Here is a 22,973-nt window from a genome sequence, read left to right on the forward strand (position 1 = left end):
TATGTATGTATGTATGTATGTATGTATGTATGTATGTATGTATGTATGTATGTATGTATGTATGTATATTTATCAGTGGGTGTAGTGAACATGTGGAGAAATACTGCAGAAATACTGCAGAGTGATTCATTTCTGTTCGAGTACTGTTTTTGTGATTCACAACACATCAGAGTTTGACTGTTTTATAATTTTCTAATGATTACACTGATTCTAAGTGCTCTAAAAGTGCTCTGGCCATGATTGCTGGTGCTTTCTTTTGTGTTCACTTTCCATTGTGTTGTTACCTTGGTAACCATGGTGAGTCCAAGCACGTAGCTGATGCAGCAGATAATAGCGATGAAGACCTCTCTGCGGTAACCCTTCCTTAGGAAGGACGGATACAGATCCACCAGTGATGTGATCTGCCCTTCCACCTCCACAAACTGCAGGGGAACCGAGAGATACAGTGGCATTAATCAAAAAAGGATAAATGCACTAATAAGTATCCAAAATATTTCAGTGCAACTTTTGTTGCTGAGGTTTGGCAGCACTATGTGACGTGGCTGTGTAAAATTTCAAACACAGACTAGTCAGTGGCCATTTTAACGAGTGGGTGAAGTGGAGTTGTTATTGTTGGTTCTTTTGAAATTGTGGTACAATGTGTAAAGTGTCTAAGCTTAGAACTCAGGTAAAAAGCAGAAGTAGTTCTATTGTTATTCCCTTATGAGTCTAAAGACGAATATTCAACCACACAAACCACCTCAGTTGTGGTGCGCGTCACTGTGCTATCATGCACCCACTTACAGGGCACGGGTAAGAAATACATTTTGGGTCACTCCATAGCTGAATGCAGCTCTGGCTTACATGCAGTGGCTCCCTGTGGCTTTGATAAAAACAAAAACAAGGAAAATAATTCTAACAATGAATATGGAAAGGAAAAATAAAAATTTTCTATATTAAAAAAAGAAAAAAAAATCATCAACTAAAATGTGCATCGTAGCCTACCTCAACAGGAGGTCAATAGCAAGGATATATACACATGATTGCATACGTTTTATTGGTGTTAAAGAAGTTCTCGGTCTGTTGATAATAAAGATTATTGCAGAGTGGTGCAAAGATTCAAAGAAAAATGACCTTGAAAGAGTAATGTTTGTGTAATGTAATGTTGTGGTTTTTTTAACAGTTTCTCCTGAATTTGAAACATAATCTTATATAAATCTTTTTCCAGTTGTCGTTCACCTATTAATTTCACCTATTAATGAATACTATTTGTGTCTATATTTATGCACAGAAACAGACATTTTAAAGCACGAAATATCCAGCAAAAGTCTTTTTCAAACACTACTGTATTTGTGCACAAGCTTCTTCACACACTTGGTTCTGTGGTTGGCCAATGAGCAGTTAAATGTTTTGCTTATGGGAACCTTAAAAATAGCTGACGCCTGTAAGTGTCATCAGCATTTCCTTTTATGGCGAACCTCCTGAAGCTCCAACAGTCACCCATGTGTGAAAGTTTGTTTTTCCTCTAACCTGACTGTCGAGGCCAAGCAGCAGCAGCATAATGAAGAAGAGGATTGCCCAGAGTGTAGGAAAAGGCATCATGGTTACAGCTTTAGGGTAGGCAATGAAAGCCAGGCCTGGACCTGCGGAGGAGAGGGGAAGGGGGTAAGAGCAGAAAGAAGGGGAAGGGGGTAAGGCAACATTAGAACCATATGATAAACTCATCTGATCTGCATCCCTATGGGGGAGAAAAAGAAGCCCCAAACAATGGAGACGCAGAACAGGATATGAACACATCATAAAAAACTGGCTAAATGTTGGGAACAATTATTTACTTTGGTTTTATGACTTTGTATATAGCTAGTATGCACTAACACCAAAGTATATGTAATACACATACTTACCTCTTATGAGCAACACATTATGGCACACTATAAACTGTATACACTCAACACAGCACAGTTTCATATCATTAACAATGACATATTACACTGAATTCTTACACTAAAAGGCAAACAGAAAAATAAATACAGGTAGAGTATGACATTAAATGCACGCTTTAGTATAATGTAGCTGCAGCTCTGTGGAAGTAAGTAAATCATGAGATAACTTGTAAAGCATTCAGTAAATGGATGCATGTACATTATGTAATGGAATAAAACTGGTACATGGGTTATGTGGAATAAAATTACCAAAAAGACCATACAACACCACAACACTGCAGCAATTCTATGCAAAATATAACCTCAACTGCTAAAGACGGTTCAACGAATTCACCCAAGCCATTTTGCATTCCTGACTGAAATTAGGATGACCCTTTCTATAAGGAATGCAAAAGGACCAATGCAAAACAGCAGCAGATGCAAAATGAGTGGTCAGATAAAGAGCAAACATGTTCTTTTTTTCTGTAGTTTCTTTTTTCTTTTTTTAAATGAGGTCTTATTTGACTTGCTACATCGGGAACTATACAACAGAAGTCAAAGAACAGGGAAGCAGCCATAACAGCGAAACAGCATTGCAGCTGATAACAAGATGTGTCAATGTGTTGCATTTTTTGTAGCAAATTATGATGAGGCATCCAACCAAACACCGCGTTGACTCAAAAAAAAAAAAAAAAAAAAAACAAAGAAAGAAAGAAAGAAAGAAAACAAAAACCTTTCCTATACCTGAAACAAACATATGCTATATTAACTCAATGAAATTGATCAGTCATTTCTACAAATACTTCCAAAGCTGCATTTGAATGCCATGTCGTGTGTGCTTACATTCTACTGTGAAAACCACAGTATTCTTTGAGTATTCAGTCAGCACATTCTGTCGTGCACAAAACATTCAAGCATTAGCAGTTAAGGCAGACTTACTTCTGATGATTTGGGGCTTTTCATAACCTGCTTGCCCGAGTTGGCTTGATGAGCATGCAGATGTTCCAATACTTATTATATTCTGCTGTCTACGTAACCTTCCGTGTTCATAGACCCACAAACGTGGACAAACTTTCTAAGGCATGAAAACCAAGCTGATAACCATGATATGCAGGGTGCTCGACTCAATTCCTCTGACCAACACTTCTTTTCTAGTTCCCTGTGGAGCATCAGCCCACTCACCAAACAACACTGATCTCTGACAGTTCTGCACACCCCACCAATACGTTGCCACTCTAAGTGTATATAAACTGGGCTGGCAGCAAGGACAGTTTCTCTTTTTTTGACATTAGCAGACTGAAAGCTACATTTTGGGTTTTTTTCTTGGTCGATCATGGGGCAGAGATGAAGATCAGAGCATTTGATGATGATATACCAGAAAAAACAAATATTAGTATAGATTTCAAGTTTGTGACTCATCTGACAAAGCTTCATGTGCCAACGCATTTGAGGGTGACTTATACCTTTGCACATCTGCTTTTAACTTAAATCCTGTGATTCTGTCTGAAAACTACACTTCCTACGCTGAAAAGATGTCGACACTTACAATTCCCTCAAAGCCATTTTCCAAAATATCTCAATCTCACGATGCCGTGAAAACAACTACTCTTTTTCTTTTACCTAAAGTATACTGATAGTCATGCATTCAAAACAAAATCATGTCTTACATGGACAACATGATTGGAGAGGAAAAGAAACCCAAACAGATAAAGGTGCTGGCTCTAGCTACCATGATTAAAAACAACAAATAAATAATAGAAAGAATCAAGAACCACATATGCCGATGTCACGCAAAAAAAGGAACCACAATAATGGTGGCAGGAATCTCTCGTGTACACAAAAGGAACAATTCAGAACTACATCACGTTGGCACAAGATCCATGTACAATATGACACAGCTAATTCTAAGTGCACTCCGCTACAGTTTTCAACGCGTGCCTAAAAAAGCACAATCGAGTTTCAAATGCATCTCAGCCCCAACTTGTTTCGTTCGAATGAGCGCTAACAAATCAAGTCAATATTTCTACTTTTTGTCAAGGAGTGTTTGATTTCGGAAGCTTTTATATTCTGATGCCGTCATTTAAGATCAATCAGCGAATCCATTCAATTCCAAATTTCAACTCATTTCGAAACTGGACGTGTAGTCGAATTCTCACTCAGGTTTCGTTGCTGTTTTTCTTCATAATTGCTATTGTTTTATTTGTTAACCAGGAAGCAGCGCCCACCATCACTGCCGCCTTTACAGAACCCTCGTACCTGACTCTGCCACATCAGCAATGTCCACCCCTTGCTCTTGTGCCATGAAGCCCAGGACGGAAAATATTGCGAAGCCAGACACAAAACTGGTACCACTGTTGAGGGCTCCCAGCAGCAAACAGTCCCTATGTCACACATATGTCATGAGGAGGATTTGTTAATGAACACACAAGGATCCCTTTAGCCCCCCCTCTCTCCCCTATCGCTAACCCCCTCACTGAAAACTAATGGCTCACCTGTAGCAGTTGTATTTGTACTTGTTGTAGCTCCCCAAGGACGTCATGGCACCCAAACAGATGGCATAGGAGAAGAAAATCTGGGTGCCAGCATCAATCCACACCTACCAAGAAGGAAGTGGGGACAAAAAGGCTGAGGCTTGCTGATGGGGGGGAATTTAAGGGGATTTTGTACAGCGAAGCAAGTGGGATAAAACTGTGTTTCTGGTTGTTTATGAAAAACCTTTTTTGGCTTTTCTTTTGCCACATTTTACAAATCAGTGTGCAGGCATGTGTTTTGTTGCCATTCAACCAAAAAAAGGACAACAGCAATTATATTATTGCGGTCTTATTTCCTTGTAAACCACATGTTCCATTTTTATGAATTCAGCAATTATGGAATTTAAATTTGGTTCTTTTCTGTATGAACAGCCGGACAGGTATGTGGTCAAACTAGTGAAGGAAAGTTATAACAGTGTTTTCTTGCTCATGCACCTCAGGTTAACACCTACCTCTGGGTCCTTCAGGCGAGTGAGGTCAGGATACAGGTAGAATTTGATGCCTGCAGTAGCACCTGGCAGCGTCACACCACGGATCAAAAGCACAATGAGCATGACGAAAGGGAACGTGGCTGTGATATAGACCACCTATAAGGGGAGACCACAGGTACAGAAGAGCAAGGTCACACATTTCGGAGACAAACTCTAAATGATCCAGTTTGAATTATTTTACTGCCAATATATTAGCTTATCAAATCTCCATCCACAGTAGTTTTATTTTGCCAGCTAGCTGATACTCTGGCTTTATTACAGATAATGGATTTGATCAGTGTGTGAACTTGGGAATATTTTGGACAACAACAGACCACAGGTGGTCCGTTAAATCAATAGCGGTGTACCAGTATCTCTTATGTGGAAAACTGTGACCACATTTGGCCTTGCAGGAGTGACAATAATACAAGAATTACAACTTGGATCAACTAGAAAGTATCAATCAGGTCAGCGCAATCAATAAAGTGTGTTAGGGCTATAAAAAGAGCGGTCTGGGATTGATTGCCTTTGGTCTTGGAGCAAGCTGTTGCTGCTGTTACTGCAGCAGCAATTCAACGTGGTCTGAAATATTCCCTATATTGAAATACCCAAGATTACATTTATCCTGCAATACTATAGAAAAATGTAGAGAAAATACCAATTTATAAAACAGACAGTTTTCACTTGTCAAGGATATATTAGGCTGGAAGTGAACTGTCATTTTTTTAAATTGATGTTGGAATTGGGAAAACTGGCAAGCATAAAATTTCAGCAGCTGTGACAAGGGCCAAATTAAGATGTCTAGACAACAGGGTCAAAGCATCTCAGCAACAAGAGTTCAAGAAGGGTTTGGGCAAAATGCCAAAATGCTCATGGCATTGACTTGTTGTCCAAACTTCTTAGACCTTCCTTTGACCAGGCATCTGTGTAGCATACTAGGAAATGAAGTGTAACATATGAAACCCCCCTCACGCTCTACAGATTTGCTGCAAATGTCTCAGTACCTGTAAAGAACAGGAGAACTTGTGTCTCAACAGGCCAGAGACATTGTTGTAGCACAAGCAGGGGCATACACATTATAACACTAGTGGCTCTTCACTGTAGATATTATATTTAGTAATAAAACAATTGCAATCTACAAATTCTTAGGTAATTTCTTGATGCATGGAAGCACCCAATATCAATTTATCAGACAAAAATCCGTAGTGATTTGTCAAGCAACAAGAAATTGTGTTACAACTTTGTCCTCTTTTAGTCACCATTGACTAAATTCTGCACACAGTAGTGTATTAAATAGTAATATTGTAACATTTAAAACATGAATTATGTCACCCATATTTGCCTTTGTTTAGTTTGAAAACCTATGATCTTATTTTTGTATTTACACAAGGAAATGTAAACATAGCAAATTGTTCTCCTGGTCAGACCACAAAGGCGAGAAATAAAAATCAGATAAGCATGACCATGTCTTGGATGTTAGCTGAAATTAATGTCCTGTAAAAACCAGGTCCTTGTATTCTAAGAGGAATAAAGAAGTGACGAAGCAATGAACACGAGACACTACAGGATATTTACCTTTCCAGTGGATTTTACGCCCTTCCAGATGCAGAAGAAGCAGATGACCCACACAAGCAGTAAACACAGGGCCAGGTCCCATTTAATCGGGCCGATCTCGTCTATACCACTGGAGATACCGAGTACATTATGCCTGTAATAATAAATAAATAGGTAAATAAATAAATAAATAAATAATCCTCTGTAGGTGTGTGTCTGCAAGCTGCAGGTTTCATTGCCGACTTTCTACCTCACCTTGACTGAACTTTTACATGACAAAGAATGAACAATTGTTTGTGGTTATGCAAGTGTGCAGGTGTGTGTGGTTTTATGTAACTTACTCCCAGAACTCGGTGACGGGGGAGGTGAAGTTGGAGGCGTTGGCAGCCACCCAGAGGGTTTTGTTCTTGCGGTAGGTGTCCTCAATGCAATGATCAGTGTTCCAGGGCTGATTGCACTTGGCCCAGGGCAGCTCAGGCTGAAAACACTGGGATATAATAAAAAAATAAAAAAAAGATAAATGATGACAACTGCATTATTACTATTATTAATAATAATTACTATATTCATGTTCTGGTAGCAGGCTAGTCACTTCTTTATGCAGCTATTGTTGAATGTGTCCCCTGAAAAATGTAATTTTAGACAAAACTTGCATGGCAGTTAGCTGGTAGTTAAATTAACAAGAATCAAAGATTGCACTACCCGGATGTAAATTCCTCACCTATCTCCATTGTAAATAATACATGCCTGAAACAAGTGGAAAATGAAATGGAATATTCAACAGCTGTCTTTCCCCCCCTCAAACCTACCTGGAACAGGTAGTAGAGGCCCCAGGCCAGGATGACAATGTAGTAGATATTCAGCAGGGACACAATCACAATGGAAGCATAACCAATGCCTGGAGAGAATAGAGAGGTTCAGGGGATTAAACAAGAAGCGGGTCATCAAACTATTAAATCACTATTAATAATTATTAGTTATACTATTACTTTTCTCTGAAATAATATACAACAATTTCAATATTGCCATTTTCTGGCACGTCAACTTGTATAAGACATTATATTTTAGTGACTGTTTCCAAAGCCCCACAATTTTCAACACACAGTTTTCTTGTATAAGAGGAAGAGGTTTAATGCTAATGTTTGATTGGCCACAAAAGACGACGAGACCAGTGGCAGAGATGTTCAAAAGAAGGAGAGAAAAAAACAAAAACAAAGATTTGAATCCTAAGCAAAACTCTATGGGAAATTTGTGTAAAGCACAAGATGGCAGTGGTTGTATATATGATACACGCTTTTAAAAATAGTTTTAAAATGTAAAAAAAAAAAAAAAAAAAAGATAGAACTGAAAATTGCAAACTTGGATTTCACTAGATAAAAAGATTTCTACAAGCCAGTCATTGCATCCTCACAAGTTTGAGTCTCAGTGATACTTCCTGTTTTTAATGGTTTTGTGCAGTAAGTGTTACATGCGCTTAACAGAATTTACAGTGCAAACTGCAAGATTTGTACATCTGCAGAAAAGTCAGCAGTATCAGATCCATTTTTTTTACAAAATAGCTAGTCCTTATAAAATGATATCACAAGTACAGGACAACATTTACCCAATACAAGGTCTAAAGCAATCATTTATTTCTTTTTTAACCTTCAGTTTTAATTATAGTGCATCTAATATGTTTAATATCAGCTAAGATTCATTGCATCAGTACTGGCCTTGAATGACTTGAATAAGCTGGTGGTAAACACATGAGTTGTGTGTGCACTCCTGTGTGCTCTTATGCACTACACAAGGATATGAAGGGAAGAAAAACCCCAACCCTTGCTTCAGATGAGAACAGATGTTGAAACTGGGATTTGGACCAAGATTTGGACATGGATTAGATTTTAGTTTAGAGGTCACCGACGGTCCTCGTAAGTATATCAGAAAAAGCTTTGTATTGCTTTTGTAAACACAGCCGACTGAGGCCACTCATACAAATTAATGTCCTTCAACGTCACTGGCCTTCTGTGTGTGTGCGTGTGCGTGTGTTTGTGCGTGTGCGTGTGCGTGTGCGTGTGCGTGTGCGTGTGTGCTGGTGTTGTGAACTGCCTGACTAAATTCTAATTTGCAATCTGTGTCTGTGCGTGTTAGTGTGCTAATGAATGCATGGAATATTTTAACATTGTATTATGTTATTTTAATCACTGAGCTAATTGGCAGCATCATAACCTCTATATGTCTAAAAAACACAGACATGCACATGCTCACAAGATACACACAAACACTTGGATCACATGGTACGCTGCAAATCAAAGAGCTGTGCCCTCCTCCATGACGTCACATCTTGCGTTCATCTGCTGACCTTAGAAGCCCTCATTTTATGAATAACATATCACAACGTTGCCACCCATGTGTTTTACCAAGCTTTGTTTCAAATCAAATAAGGCCAAGTTGTAATTTTGTTTACCCTCACTGACATTGTGTTCATGTTCTGTTTAGCCACAACAACTCAATGACAGTTTTATTCTTCAAGCCCTCATAACTTTCAGTTTACACAGAAGCAGTAATTTATTTGTGTAAGAGTGCGAGATGCAGTCTACAGTTCTTGCTGTTTTTCTATTCCTTTCTAATACTGTCTAATACTGTCTAATACTATCTGCTCCGTTTTTATTGGCCTCTCTTTGGCCTTAAAGCCAAAAAATGCCATCAACAGTTCAAATTTCTGAATCCAAGCTAATCACATCACATTTCACTTTAAACCCACAACATAATATATTGCAACAACAAATACCAGTAAGTCCATATTATATTTGATAATTTTTTGCTTGGATTTTCTCCCCTCGTTTATAATGTTCTTTTTATTTTTTCTAAGTCTTGTAGTATAGACCTTTCGCTTCTGTTTCACTCATATCCTCTATTTTGTCTTTTGCTTTTACCATGCTTTGTTTTCCCCCCCCGTCTTCCTCTAATTCCCTCACTCTCATCATCTCTTCTCCATTCAAACCTCTCTCCTCTGTTAAATCCCTCTCCACCTTTTCCTGTTTTTTGTCAATCCATCTGTCTGGTCCTCAGATCTGTGCTCTGCTTTTTTCCCTCTCTCTCTCATCATCTCTCTGATGTGTTTCTGCGCTGTTGCCATAACAACGTGTGATTCAGGACACTCTGTACACTGTCTTGAGAGATTGTGTGTGTGTGTGTGTGTGTGTGTGTGTGTGTCTGTCTTTGATATCCATGTACAAGACTGCAAGAGGATAATGTGTCTGAAAAGAAGAAAGATTGTGTATTTATGTGAAAGCAAGAATAGCAGGACAAGTAAATAATTAAGATCATAAGAAAGAAATGAATGTGTTTATAGCTCTGAACTAAATCCATGAATGCATTTCAGAAATAATGACTGTTAATGTGCAATTGCTGAAGATGGAGCAGTATAAATATTACAAAAAAATGACTATTCAGAATTGAACAGACAGGGAGGAATACATTAACCTTATTTGGCTGGTAGTGAACAGGAGGAGAGGGGGAGGTGAGAAGAACAGTGAATGAAATGAAGAAGGGGAAGTGGAGATGCCCAGGGCAGAAGGACAGGAGGGAAAAATAATATATAAGACATTTAATAACAGGAGGAGAAAGAAGACGTTAGAATTAAAAAAGAAGAAGAAAAAGAAAAGACTTGAGCTCAGTAAAGTGGAAGAAAATAACTACGGAGGACCTGTCAGAGTACACTGAAGAAATGCCTCTTGGCAGGTGTGAGCCAGAGAAGGTTAAAGCACAATAGAGTCCTCAGTATGTTGGTGTACCAGTGCAGGCTTGGCTGCCTGGTAACGGCTGCAGGGTAAAGTCTCAGCAGCCTGATTGGATGAAAACCTGGTGTGACTCAGCCTTATGTTACACAGCCATTTCTCAGTGGAAAAAACAGAGGTCTGGAAAAATTCAAAGTCTCGGATTGGATATGGAAAGTACTCTGCACTCAGTCAAATTGGCGGGCTATCAAAAGAAGGGGAAGTAAGTGAAGCTGAAGTCACAGGTACAAGTGCAGGTGCAGGTGTATGGAAAGAAAGTTTTTTTTAAGTCAATAACTGGAATTTTATGATCATTATAATACCCAAGCTTTCAATGAAATAGTTATGGTGATGTGTCTGAAATTACTGATTCAACAGCAGTAAGTAATGGGTTTCCTTGAGGAAAGTCCTCATGAGACAAGTTACACCCGAGACAGAGTTAATTAGGGTGAATACTCCATCTAACCACCACCATAATCTCCAGTTTCTTTATTTTAGAACTGATATCGTGAGCACCTATAATATGATTCCTAAGAAAAAGCTCATTATTTGAGCAGGGAGGATCTAATTAGGGACTACATACCAGTAAAGATGGGACAGAGCTTCTCCCAGCAGGTAATGCCACCCTCAGAGGTGAACTGACCCAGGGCGACCTCCAGGAAGAAGACTGGCAGACCTCCACCAAACAGGAAAATGAAGTAGGGGATGAGAAATGCACCTAGATGGGGAACACAAGGGAAACCATTAACCTAAAAATATGACCCCCATGAGTTGACATAAATTGTTGCAGCATTTGAAAGCCTTACCTCCACCATTTTTATAGCAGAGGTATGGGAAACGCCAGACGTTCCCTAAACCAACAAAACCCCCAGCAACAGACAGAACAAAGTCCAGCTTGCTGGCCCACTTCTCTCGCTGGGGGTGCTTGCCCTCTGCTTCATCTTCAGGCCGGGTGCCAGGACTCTTACCGGGAGATGGTTTCAGAGTGTCCTTATGGAAGTCTTTCAGACACTGAAGTTTCTCTTTTTGAGCCATTCTATTGAAACAGAAGACAAAGAAGAGATCAAGTCAGAGCTGCATTCATGAAAAACAAAAATATTATTAATGTATAATAATTAAAATATATATATTATTTTTGGTGCCTTCTTTCATGAATGCACTGCATTTTTACTGAACGATTGAGACTGAGTTTTTCAGTTGTGGCAAGGGACTGAACTGGAGACAAAGAACTGTGAGACTAAACACATTAGCTGAGGCAGGAAAACTGCTTAACAGTTGCTTAAGATTCAGGAAGTTGTAAAATTATCATCTGCTTCACAAACCATCCCACTGAATGGCTATTATCAGTTGTAATCACTCCCACAGGCATTACCAGCAGGTTATGCACCCACTCATAAACCATCAGGTTAGGCATCCTCCATTTTTGTCAGTTCTAAGAAGAAAATGACCAAGAATATTTAGGAGACCTCCTGTGGTCATGTAAATAAGTGCATAAAAAATTATCTGTTGGATACATGAAACTGATTACTGACAAAAAAACAAACAAACAAACACCCCAAAAAGAACTGTATATCTTTTTTTTTTTTTTTGAATGCTCACCGAGAGGTTTTGTTGCCTAATCCTTACTAAATAGCACATGAAAAAGAAAGCTGGTAAAAATAAACAGTTCAATTTGAATGCATTTTGTTCAAATGAAAGCTAAAACTGATCAGAGTCAAGATAAAAAGATTTGAATATATGGTAACACGTTTAAGATGAAACCGTAAAACTAGTCTTCCTTCTTCGGCACTTCCTCATTGAAACTATTTAATATGGAGCTGTGATTGGCTGAACATTATAAGGGTTACAATGACAACTGTAGCTGTAAATTTCCATTCAGCAATGACAATGAGGGACACAAAGACAGTCGTGGAAGAGACTGACATACTTAGTAGTCAGCAGATGTCTGTCACTGTGGAAAATGCCACATCCCTCTCTTTCCATGTGCTAGGTTGCTGCACCCTCTAGTTCTTTGTCTTCATCTTTCAATCTTATTGTGTCTTTCAGGATGATATTTACAGAAGGTAAAACTGAGGGAAAGACTACTTTTCAGTGGCTATCTGCAGATACAGGCTTTGTTTCCAGTTTATATTTACCTGGATATTTAAAGTTGTTGGGTTTTTTCTCCCTTGCTTCTACCAGACCCAGGAATGTTAGTCAGAATGCATGATTCTTATGTTTGAATCAGATACAGCATGGAAGTATTTCACTTTAGTTGCACCTACAGCTTTTTTGTTTGAATTTGTTTTTAAATTGGACACAAACTGTGGTCAAGTGACTGGACATGAACTGTTGTCATGTTCAGTGTAACATTTCTTTAAAGGCTTTTATTGCAGAATAAGGTGTTGATGCCAGCGTCACTGATATCATTTCATCTCACCTGTCTATGAAGCTAAATCAGGGTCAAATGTTTTATTCATTTGAAAAAGTGCTAAGATATATAGATATATATATAATGATAGATAGATATAGATATATAGATAGATAGTATAGATAATAGATAGATATATATAGATAGTAGTAGATATATAGATAGATATATATATATATAATAGATATTTATATAATAATATATATATATAATATTAGATATATATAGATATATATATAGATATAGATATATAATAATATATAGTAGATAATATATATATATATATATATATATATATAATATATATCTATATCTATATATATATATATATATATATATATATCTCAAAACTTAGAATTTCAGTATATATATTCTGCAATATAATATATCGTTGTTTGGAGAGATTGGGGGTGGGTGGGGTTGTTACTAGTTAGAAATGAGCATTTTGGTTAAGGATGGCCACCACTCCTTCATGAGATGTTGCTGGCATGCTGGCAGCAGCCAGCAGGTATGAAACACTGTTTTTGATTATCCTGTGACCAACTGCATTGATGGGTGAATAGTTGTAACGTATTGATGTACACTAAGGTGGGTAAAAATTTACCCCAGCAAGAGAGTTATCCGTTATCTGAGCGGCTTACAGATCGCTAAGCCGCAAAAGCTATGAAGTCTGAAGAGAAACCTAAGATTATTTGTGTGTGTGACTAGAACTAAAGGGAGGCACACTCACACTGAAACAAAAGGAGAAACTACTGTGTTTTTTAATAGCAGCATTAAGCAGTAGCCTACAAATCTTATAATGAACACAAACTAACTAATGGAAATAAGTTAGTAAATCAATGATTAAATCAGGCACATAATGGATCATTCCTAGCCTCTTGTTAATTTAAGACTAGTGTATTGGTGTTTGGCATCAGCAGATATCTTCAACCAAGGTAGAATTGGGGAAAAAAGCTGTTCATGCCTAAATACTAGCTTTTTCTGCCAATATTTGGTTGACTAAGTACAAACAGCCCTGTACAATACCATCTCTCATTTCAAACAAGTTAATGATTTCACAGTTAGTGACACATATATTTATCTTCATGAATAACTTCCTATAGTAAGTTAATGAGTAATGCTAGGAGGAGAGAACTGGCTTTTTGTGCATATATTGTGTGAGTGACTTTCTGCTAGGAGAGACAAAGGACCCCTAACAGCACTAGATATGTGACATTATACCTGTATATATTTGGATTAAGATATTAAATTGAAAAAGGAAACCAGCTAGTAGACAAAAGAGGAATTCACGTGATACTGCAATGTGCTCTGTTGTGTTGCAACATCACAGGAATTAATGCAATAAGCTGAATAAACTGACTCAGGGAGTGAAGCCATTTGCCTAAAATAGCTAGGGTGAAGTTAAATCAAATACATAAAAAGAAAAGCACAACAAGATTAAAATGTTTAGCTGGGATGTACTGTGTACTACCAGTTCTTTTGGAAATTACTAGTGTAGTAGTTTGGAATCATCCAGTAATAAAACAGTTTGACAAATCGGGCACTTCTAGTATCAACAAGATGCTAAAAAGCAAGGAAAAGTGGCATAGGTGCATTTGAAGTATTCTAAAGTTCCCAAAAATTGGCAGGTACATAGGTACTTTGACGATTTGATGATTAAGCTTTTGGGGGCGCTAACAGTCTTGTGGAAGTGTAAAGTATAATGGACGGCCTAAGACATTGTACATAGCATATATGTAGTACAATCTATTGAGCTTTGTGCAAGGAGTTTAACTTGTGAAGTGAACAGAATTATATCCTGAAATGACCTTTTTTTGTCCCCAGTCAGGTGCTGGTGAACATGCAGGAATAACTTGCTCGCCAAGTGTTTTAAGTCATTTGTGCACAGGAATACACTGACAGGAAGGCCATTGTTTTCTGATTCAATTCATCATGTTGTTAAACTTACAAAGCCATACGAAGACAAACACATACCTTCAAGTTCCCAGCAGGGCCAGTGAACAAACTTCCTTGTATTAGGAAAGCGTGTAGAGGATCAAAAGTAATTCATCGTTAGGGTGCAGGGGAATGGCCTATGTTTAATGATTTGTAACTTTAAGTACTTTACAGTGAATGTAAAGTGGCCCGTCACTTAAAGTGACGCAGTGACAGTCAGTTGCTGAAACAGCCAGAATCACCTCTCATGTTTTGGAGGGAATTGCAGAGTAGCTTAAAATAATTTTTAAAAATAAAGACTTGACAGTTATATTAGTACTAGTCCCCAATTTTCAGCTAGGAAATCATTAAAGTCTCAAGAATTATGAATAGCATTTAGCTTGTCCGTTATGATCGCTAGCACTAGCTCCTTTAACTAGAAATGTTACTGTGCTGAATTCCAGTGAGTACAATTCGGTCAAAGCTGAACGATTTGTTGAACAATTCTTTTGAACGAACTGATTCTAGTGATTCAGCATACTGCAATGAATCGTCTTAAACATCACCGGAAAACAGCATCTGATGAGAATGTTTCCTGGGCGCTTCTAAGATTAGATCTTCTAGGCACATTAACTGCGTTTAAATCCTGGGGCTGACCGAGAACACTCTGAAGTGATGTGTACTCAGTCTGCCCTGGGAGTGCTTCAGGACTTCACAGGAAGAGATAGCTTTACCCCTCTGCCACATCATCTATCTTGTGTAGTCTGCTTTCACTACAGACTTGGACCCAGATAAGTGGTGGAAAATAGAAGTAATTGAGTGGTGACCATGTGTAGCTGTAGATTTAGCTGCTCAGGTGGTTCATCCCAAGAAAGAGGCATCATTTCAAAGAGACTGAACCCAATCTGTTCACGGGAATGTTGCTATTCCACGATTTCCTACAACATGACTCCCACGGAGTTAGACTGGCCTTGGAAACCACTATGAATTGTGGGATGATTTAAAATTCAGGCCAAAAGTTTTGTGCACAACAGAGAACCATTGTGTGTGAGGGTGGACCTCACTGGACCCAGACTCTGGATATGCATTCAGTGACTTCACATACTTACTACAGTCCCAAAGTACTTACATAACACACTGTCCTATTTTGAGACCATGTACATTTCCACTGGGCTGGCTGCAGCTGCCCGTTACATCCACTCTCCTCTTTTTTTGCCTCACATTTCTTTTACTCATCCCCTGCATATTTGTTTTCTTTTTTCCTCGCCCATATTTTGTCTTCTGTTAAAGTCTTCTTTTACGCTCATCACATTGTGCTTTTAACAAACATGTCAATATTAGATATTTCATTCATTTCAAATGAGCTATTTAGGCTATTCAGCCTATTAGCTTATGAGCAATGAATAGAATTATTGGATTTAGGGCTTAAGGATGACAGATTCAAATATTTTACCAAAGACTAGAGATAAGATTGGACGTTTCAGTAACAAAATAATCAACAGCAGTCTTCCAAACACAGTGAGATGCAACACAAAACCAGCTGTCCTCTGCCTTTCAAATTCCCATTTTCTCATCATCTTGGTTGACCTCCTTTGCTTTTAGTTTTTCTACATTTTCTTCATTATACATCCTTCATGTTTCAACCCCCCACAGGGCCTTTCAGAAGTCTCGACCCTTTACCCCCACCCCCACACTTTATTTCCACAGCTTGCTTCTGCTGCCCCCACCCCCTTTTCTTGTAATCACTCACCCTTTTCCTCCTGGGTCACTTTTTAAATCAGCTTGTCCTTGTTTGCAAATTTTCTGTTGTTTCCCTCCAATAGCTACCTTCCCTCTTAATTTTACTATGGTTATTTTCTACAAGGCACTCCTTTAGACACTCTTGTTTATTTACAATTTTCCCCCATTAATGCTACCTCACTTTGCATAAGTAAAGACACTTCTCGATGCTCTTTTCTCATTTTCATTTCAGACAAATAGAAATGATCATACAAAACTTGTAAAAGAAAGACAGGAAAAGAAACCGAAACACAGAGAGTGAATATGAGTAAAAAAAGAGTGAGAAATAGGTGGAACATAGGGACAAAGGAAAGAGTGACTGAAAGCTGTTAAAGATTAACTTGGATGGGGAAAGCTGAAAACACAATGGCATGAAGACAAAAAGAAACAGTGAGGTCCGTGTACACATTTTTTACTAAAAATTAATCATGCTACAGAAGGTAACGGCATGTGAGAGTCACATGCAGACAAATACAAAAATAGATGTTGGGCTGATGGACCAAAAAAGAGACTAAAGGCTTTTCTTTGAACACCAAGAATCACAAGAAGTATGAGCATGTGAGGCAACAGAAAGTTATCAAAAGTTACCAAAAGGCTTATCAAGCTACAGTTAACACTCACTGTCGGTTCTGCTAACAGATTTTTTCCACTCTAGTTCTGCAAACTATAACAGGTCAGTGGAGCTGAGCTTCAATTATTCACATACTGCAAATATGGATCTAACAATTAAACATTCAAGAACTTCAAAGATTATGGCTTGTTTTAGTGTCTCTGTAATTTCAAAGTTTTGCCCAAAACTTTGGTCATATTTTGGTTTTTAAGCGATTCCTGATAAGCTGAGGTTTATTATGAAAGAATATTGCAAGGTTTTAACCGAACCTTTCGTCATAAACGGTTTCGGTTAACAGATTCAAAATTGCATGTCCAGCAGATACATTGTAACTTTGTTGTTTTCATTTTTACCCCTCAGCTGTAAAAGGCCAATGGGGTATTGTCGTCACCTCAACAGACTGGCGCTGTGGACACCCAAGTTTGTAAATGCAATAATTTGAAAATAAGGCGACGTAGGAGTTTCAAATTGATACCATAGGTTTGTCTACTAGGAGGCTGAAGGATAGCACTTGAAGCTCTATTTTACTCATTATAGTATTCACAGGAGTTTAATTATTGATACGGTCCCTGCCACCACAAGAAGCGAATAAATCCTAGCTTATCTCCCTTGTCTTGAGGGTTTTTTTGCAACTTCCACCATATTCATCAAGTCTACAGAAGTATTGAGTTCAAGTTCTCTGGAATATATTGTGCAAAATTTTTTTCTCAGTGTCTTGTTTTGATTAATCATTTCTTTGGGGATCTTAAAAGAATCCAAAATTTCTACATTTCCTGGTAAACTGGTTTGTTAGCCACAAGGTGATGCTGATCTTTTATCTTCTGTCAGTTATCTTGCATGAAATGTATTAAAGTCAATCACCATGATAACGCATGCACATATGTAATTTTCATCAGCCTGATATACAAATATATAAGGTGTTAATCACTATCGTTGTCGTTTTCACCTTCAATAGCCAAGATAAATAAGATCTTTCAAAGCTGTCAATGCTTTTTAAATAAATGTTCAAACTGAGACCTCAACACATTTATACAGTCATACAAGATTAATGGGGCAGCTCCAACAGCAATGAGCTCATAGTGAACTAACATAATGGTGTGAATTTATGTTGCTTACCGGTTCAAGTTGGTTAATATTTAGTGCGGCATGTCTGATGTCAAGGCCACCTGATCATAAATGTTTGATATCAGCACATGCAATGCAACAGTTTATATTTTCATCCTCCACGTCAGTATAGGTTTGCATCACCTTTCTCAGATTTAATCTGTAAAAAGTGCTGTTGTCACCATGACTAAGATTTTACTAATATGCACATGCATTCACACATACGTGAATGCACACAAACACACACATACGTGAATGCACACAAACACACACATACGTGAATGCACACAAACACACACATACGTGAATGCACACAAACACACACATACGTGAATGCACACAAACACATGCACGCATGACTGCACACAAACACACGCACGCGTGAATGCACACGCATGCGTGAATGCACGCACACATGCACGCGTGAATGCACGCACGCACACACGCACGCTCCACTACCCTCAGATTACTGACTTAATAAATCATTTAACAGCAACAGCCTACAGTTGACACGTCAGCTTTCAGCAGTAGTTTGTCAGACAAGGGAACAACAAATTCCCACTACATTTTCACTTACATAAATGACTATTATTTACAATACAACAAACATATTAAAATTGAAATATACTTTGCAGATTATATATTAAAACACAAATATAAAAGACAAAGACAAGCGTGATGTAAAATCTAAGAAGTGCATCTCTGGACAGGCTACAGTGTTTCCCCACACACAGAAATGTTTTTTTATTAGTCATTTACTTTTTTTTTTTTTTTTTTTTTACATCCAAGAGGACAACACAATTCAAAATCACTTCACTACAGAAACATCACCTCTCTTAATTTGAAAAGATCAGTCCCTGCTAACCAGCTAGCTCTGACATTATCCTGAGCTTCCAGTGCTATTCGAGAGTTTCACACATCAAACTCAGCACTCAAACTCACGTGCCTTTTAAGTCTGTTAAGACCCATAAACTGTCACATGTGTAGGGGTCTTTTGCAGGCATTTTAAGCTCATTATGTGCACTCTCGTTCTTTATCACTCCAACCCACCGTATTAACATCACTCCTGACATTGTTCAAAGCTCCAGTGTCCCTCATCCCACATGATACCGATGACAGCATCAAACATGTAACTGACTGAAAAGTTTGCCAGCTTTCATAAAAAGACATGAGAATGAGGGTATATGATTCTGATAGACTGAACCACTGAACACTTCTTGATTTTCATAAATTTTTACAGCCCCTTGAAATTAGTCACTTGCCAGCAGACGTCAGTTATATGAGATTTTTGCCTACATCAGTCAAGATTAGATTAAACTCAAGGCCACTAGCAGAGAAAATACACACAGAAATGTCTCTGTCAAATCCTAACACTAGCCCTATATACCAGTATATTTTCCACTCAGTGTCATTGGGCTCTAAAACACAGAAAACTGCTCCCCGAATATAGTTAAAAGTTAACAAGAACTGGTAACTGACACTTATAAATGATTAAAAAAAGAAAACACTATTAATCTAACCTTGCACTGAAATCTATGGTCTGTGTGGGAGATGTCACACTGTTTATCAACTGTTAATCAATTCTGTCAAGGCTGAATATCCAATTTCAAACTCAAATAGTATAAATAACTTCATAGATAAGATTTTTTTTCTCTCCATTCGGTTTCCTAAACGCTTTGTAAAGGTCTCTTTGTGAAAGATATTCCATTCCAGGTTTTATCATCTTCCTGAGTTAAAAATCCTGGGTAAATTTCCAACTCTGAAACCAACCCAAAAAGGAAATAACTACTTGTTATCAGAACCAAACCCCTCCAAGGCACACTGAGGCTACCAGTAATCATCTTTTTATTCTCTTCCAACCTTTGTAAGACGTCTAAGAGCCCTGTAGTGTAGTGATTTACCCATTCACCTAACACAAGGTCCCCGGTATTGAGCAATCCACTGTAGCGACCCCTTGTGAATAAATGTGAGACCGAACGAAGCGCGTAAGATTAACGTATACAGACGAAAAACGTAATTTCTCAATACTCTAACATTTAAATAGCAATAGGAAGCTAATGATCGCTGCACATGCACTTGTTACTGGAGACGGTAAAATGTCCCCCGTTCATTGTCACAAATAGTGCAGTTACTGAGACAAAATTAAGCGAAGGAGAAAAGAAAGAAAAAGGACGAGAGAGGACGAGAGAGAGAGACGTTTTAAGGGGAAGCAGCGTGTGATGCTTTCAGAGCGACAAACGAGCATCTCCGCCTTCTCGTCTCACTTCCCCTTTCTTTTTTAGTTCAGCAACGCAATTATTCGAAACAAAGTCTATATATAATAAACCTAAATGACCAAAAATATAACTTCTCATTTGGTTTAAATAATGTGGATATCCATGGACCTAAGAATAAAGCGACATATATGTATATAAAAAAGAGAGACAAAGACTGTAAGACTCGCGTAGGCTGTAAAAGCAAATAATCAGATAACAGAACTAAATCCGCTGCTCGCCATCCTAAACAAAGACGATTTAAAATAAATAAATAAATAAATAAATAAATACAGCAAGCAAATGGTAGAAATTAATAAGATCCTCTAAAATAAAAGCATCTGACGTAGACATGTGTGAATCCGCTACATCTCACAGATGACAAAGCTACTGATGAAAACAGATAATTGTACATATTACAGTAATACAAAATGACACTGTAGCCATCTGGGTAACACAAGTCCACCAGTGATCCTTCCTAAACGCTCGCTCACCGACGAGGGGAGAACAGCCTTCACCCAAATCTACCTCACAGCTTCCTCACAGATCTTCACCCGGACATCTCGTGTATACACTGCCATCAGTAAAACCAGCAATAATAATGAAACACATGCGATGGATTTAACTTAGAAATGGACAAGAACTTTTTTCTATTCCTCGGGGTTTAAAAGGAAAGGTTTCGATTCAGACACAAAATCGAAATAAGTCAAAACATCAAAAATCGTAATTTGATATTCTAGAAAAAATCTATAAGAGAATGCATGTAAGATACACCATCATCTCTCCGTGAAATATTTTGTAGGTGTGCAACGAGGGTGCATTTTGTCTTTACCTGCAATGTTGATGTGCTTTCCTCTGTTATTTTGTCCTTTTAATGTCCTTTGAGCGCCGTCCCTTGTCCGTTTCGTCTTGTCCGTGACCTCTTGAGTCCGTTAGAGCGACTGAGGACTGAACGCGTCGGGAGCCTATATTTAAGCCTATTTATAAGCTTCTCTTCCTGACCTTTGTCTCTTAAAACTGGGGGACCAGAGAAGCAGCAGCAGTGGAAAATCACCGGCTTGCCTCCTCTCTGAGCAACAGGAGAGGTCTATGGTGCCTTCAGGGTGCAGCAGCACACTCGGATTTTTTGTGAAGGCAAACTGCGCGTTTGCAAAGCATCAGGAAATGAATATAGCCATTTAATAGCTAGTAGTTATGATCATATTTATGATAATAGTTTAAATTAAGCTATTTTTCCATGTTCTATCTGGGAATTGTTGCTAAATTAGGCTATACTTTGTTTCCGTTGTTTGTTTGTTGTCAGAGTTATTGTTACTTCAACCAGCATGCCTTTAAAGGTTATGTTGGGCCATCCAAAAAAAAAAAAAAAAAGTTGGTGTTTACAAGCATCACATGCAGCATTAATAGATATTAAAGTGCCAAGCTCTCCATTTAGCCTATGTCTTATCCGCCTCTCACCAGCACGCGCTCAGATTTTCGAGCGCGTTCTTGAATTAGCTCCACTTCCCCACACGCGGCCGAGGACAGGCGAAGAAGTGCACGTGTGGAAATAAACGATCTCTACGAGATAACACCTTTTGTGGTAACACAGATTCAGCAGCTCTTTTTAATGTGTAGCCACATTTTTATTATTTATTTATTTCATTTTATTTTTTTATTTTCACAATAGAAAAAAAAACGTTATCACAAACAAGTCAAGCTCAAATCTAAATCGAAACTAACTTGCCTGACAGAGTTTTTGTTGTGAATAAAAAGATGTTTCTGTTATTTTGTAATCCTATGCTTTGATAAGGAACTGATAATTGTCTTCCTATATTCTGTATGTTTCCGTCAGACTCTTGATGTACACTATAAAAAACAAATAACTAAAAACTCTAAAAAGCACTTTGAGTGCTCCAAGTAGAAAAGCTCTATATAAGAACCAGTCCATGTATAAGGTTATGGCTCCATATACTTTATCCATATTGGTAAATGGGTTAGGGTGATTGAAGGGTTGTTATTGGTAACTGATGTTTTGAGGCTAACCTGCCATTAACAAATAGATAAATAACACGTGGTTTGTTTGTTTTTTTTAAATTTTCAACACCTTTTGGTGTTACTGACCAAAAGGATTGTGTAGAGAAGATGTTGAAGTGGACGGAGGGGCCAAAAAACATTGGACTTAAATATTGGAGATATTTTTGTTGTAGACTCTCAACTGACAGTGAAGACAGATTCTTTTCTCTAACCTTATTGAAGGACTGACTTAAATCCAGACTGTAGTCTCACTATGTAATCTCTGATCTGGGAAACTGATTTATGGTCATTTTTAAAAAAAATGATTTGATTTTGGCCAGTGCAACTATACATTACATAGCCATCATGAGAAAAGTTGGATATGATGGCAAATATGTTGCAAAAAGCAAGCGTTTAGATGAGACTCATTCATAACTGGAACTTGCAAAAATTGTTTTGAGTTTTTTTGTTTGTTTGTTTGGGGTGGGGTTCAAGGAAAGATTATTAATACTAGACAAGTTGAAACTTGCAACCTGTTGTTGTTGTTGTTGTAAGAAGGGCAGTGCAATTTCTCAGAAACTTTAATGGAAAATTACAGACACAATGTGACAAAACTCTATTCAAACATCTGTTAAATTTGGATTTGAACATTGAATTTCAAAAGCATTATTATTATTGTTATTGTTATTATTATT

The 22,973-nt window shown here is 37.9% G+C and overlaps 1 protein-coding gene across 1 annotated transcript in view; it reads right to left on the minus strand.

Annotated features, from left to right (window-relative positions):
- LOC102313505 (sodium- and chloride-dependent taurine transporter) overlaps positions 1-21,493 on the minus strand; it is a 27,529-nt gene extending 6,036 nt beyond the window's left edge. The window contains exons 1-11 of the mRNA XM_005938073.3: positions 21,116-21,493; positions 11,021-11,250; positions 10,798-10,932; positions 7,266-7,354; positions 6,798-6,943; positions 6,478-6,610; positions 4,885-5,019; positions 4,394-4,497; positions 4,158-4,282; positions 1,510-1,622; positions 285-422 (exon numbers count right to left, since the gene is read on the minus strand). Coding sequence (XP_005938135.1) covers positions 285-422; positions 1,510-1,622; positions 4,158-4,282; positions 4,394-4,497; positions 4,885-5,019; positions 6,478-6,610; positions 6,798-6,943; positions 7,266-7,354; positions 10,798-10,932; positions 11,021-11,249 — 1,347 coding nt within the window. The 5' untranslated portion in view covers position 11,250; positions 21,116-21,493. The remainder of the gene's footprint in view (positions 1-284; positions 423-1,509; positions 1,623-4,157; positions 4,283-4,393; positions 4,498-4,884; positions 5,020-6,477; positions 6,611-6,797; positions 6,944-7,265; positions 7,355-10,797; positions 10,933-11,020; positions 11,251-21,115) is intronic.
- Positions 21,494-22,973: the final 1,480 nt, after the last annotated feature.

Source organism: Haplochromis burtoni, unplaced genomic scaffold, assembly GCF_018398535.1.
Source record: "Haplochromis burtoni strain Fernald_Lab_line unplaced genomic scaffold, NCSU_Asbu1 Contig_239, whole genome shotgun sequence".
NCBI lineage: Eukaryota > Metazoa > Chordata > Actinopteri > Cichliformes > Cichlidae > Haplochromis > Haplochromis burtoni.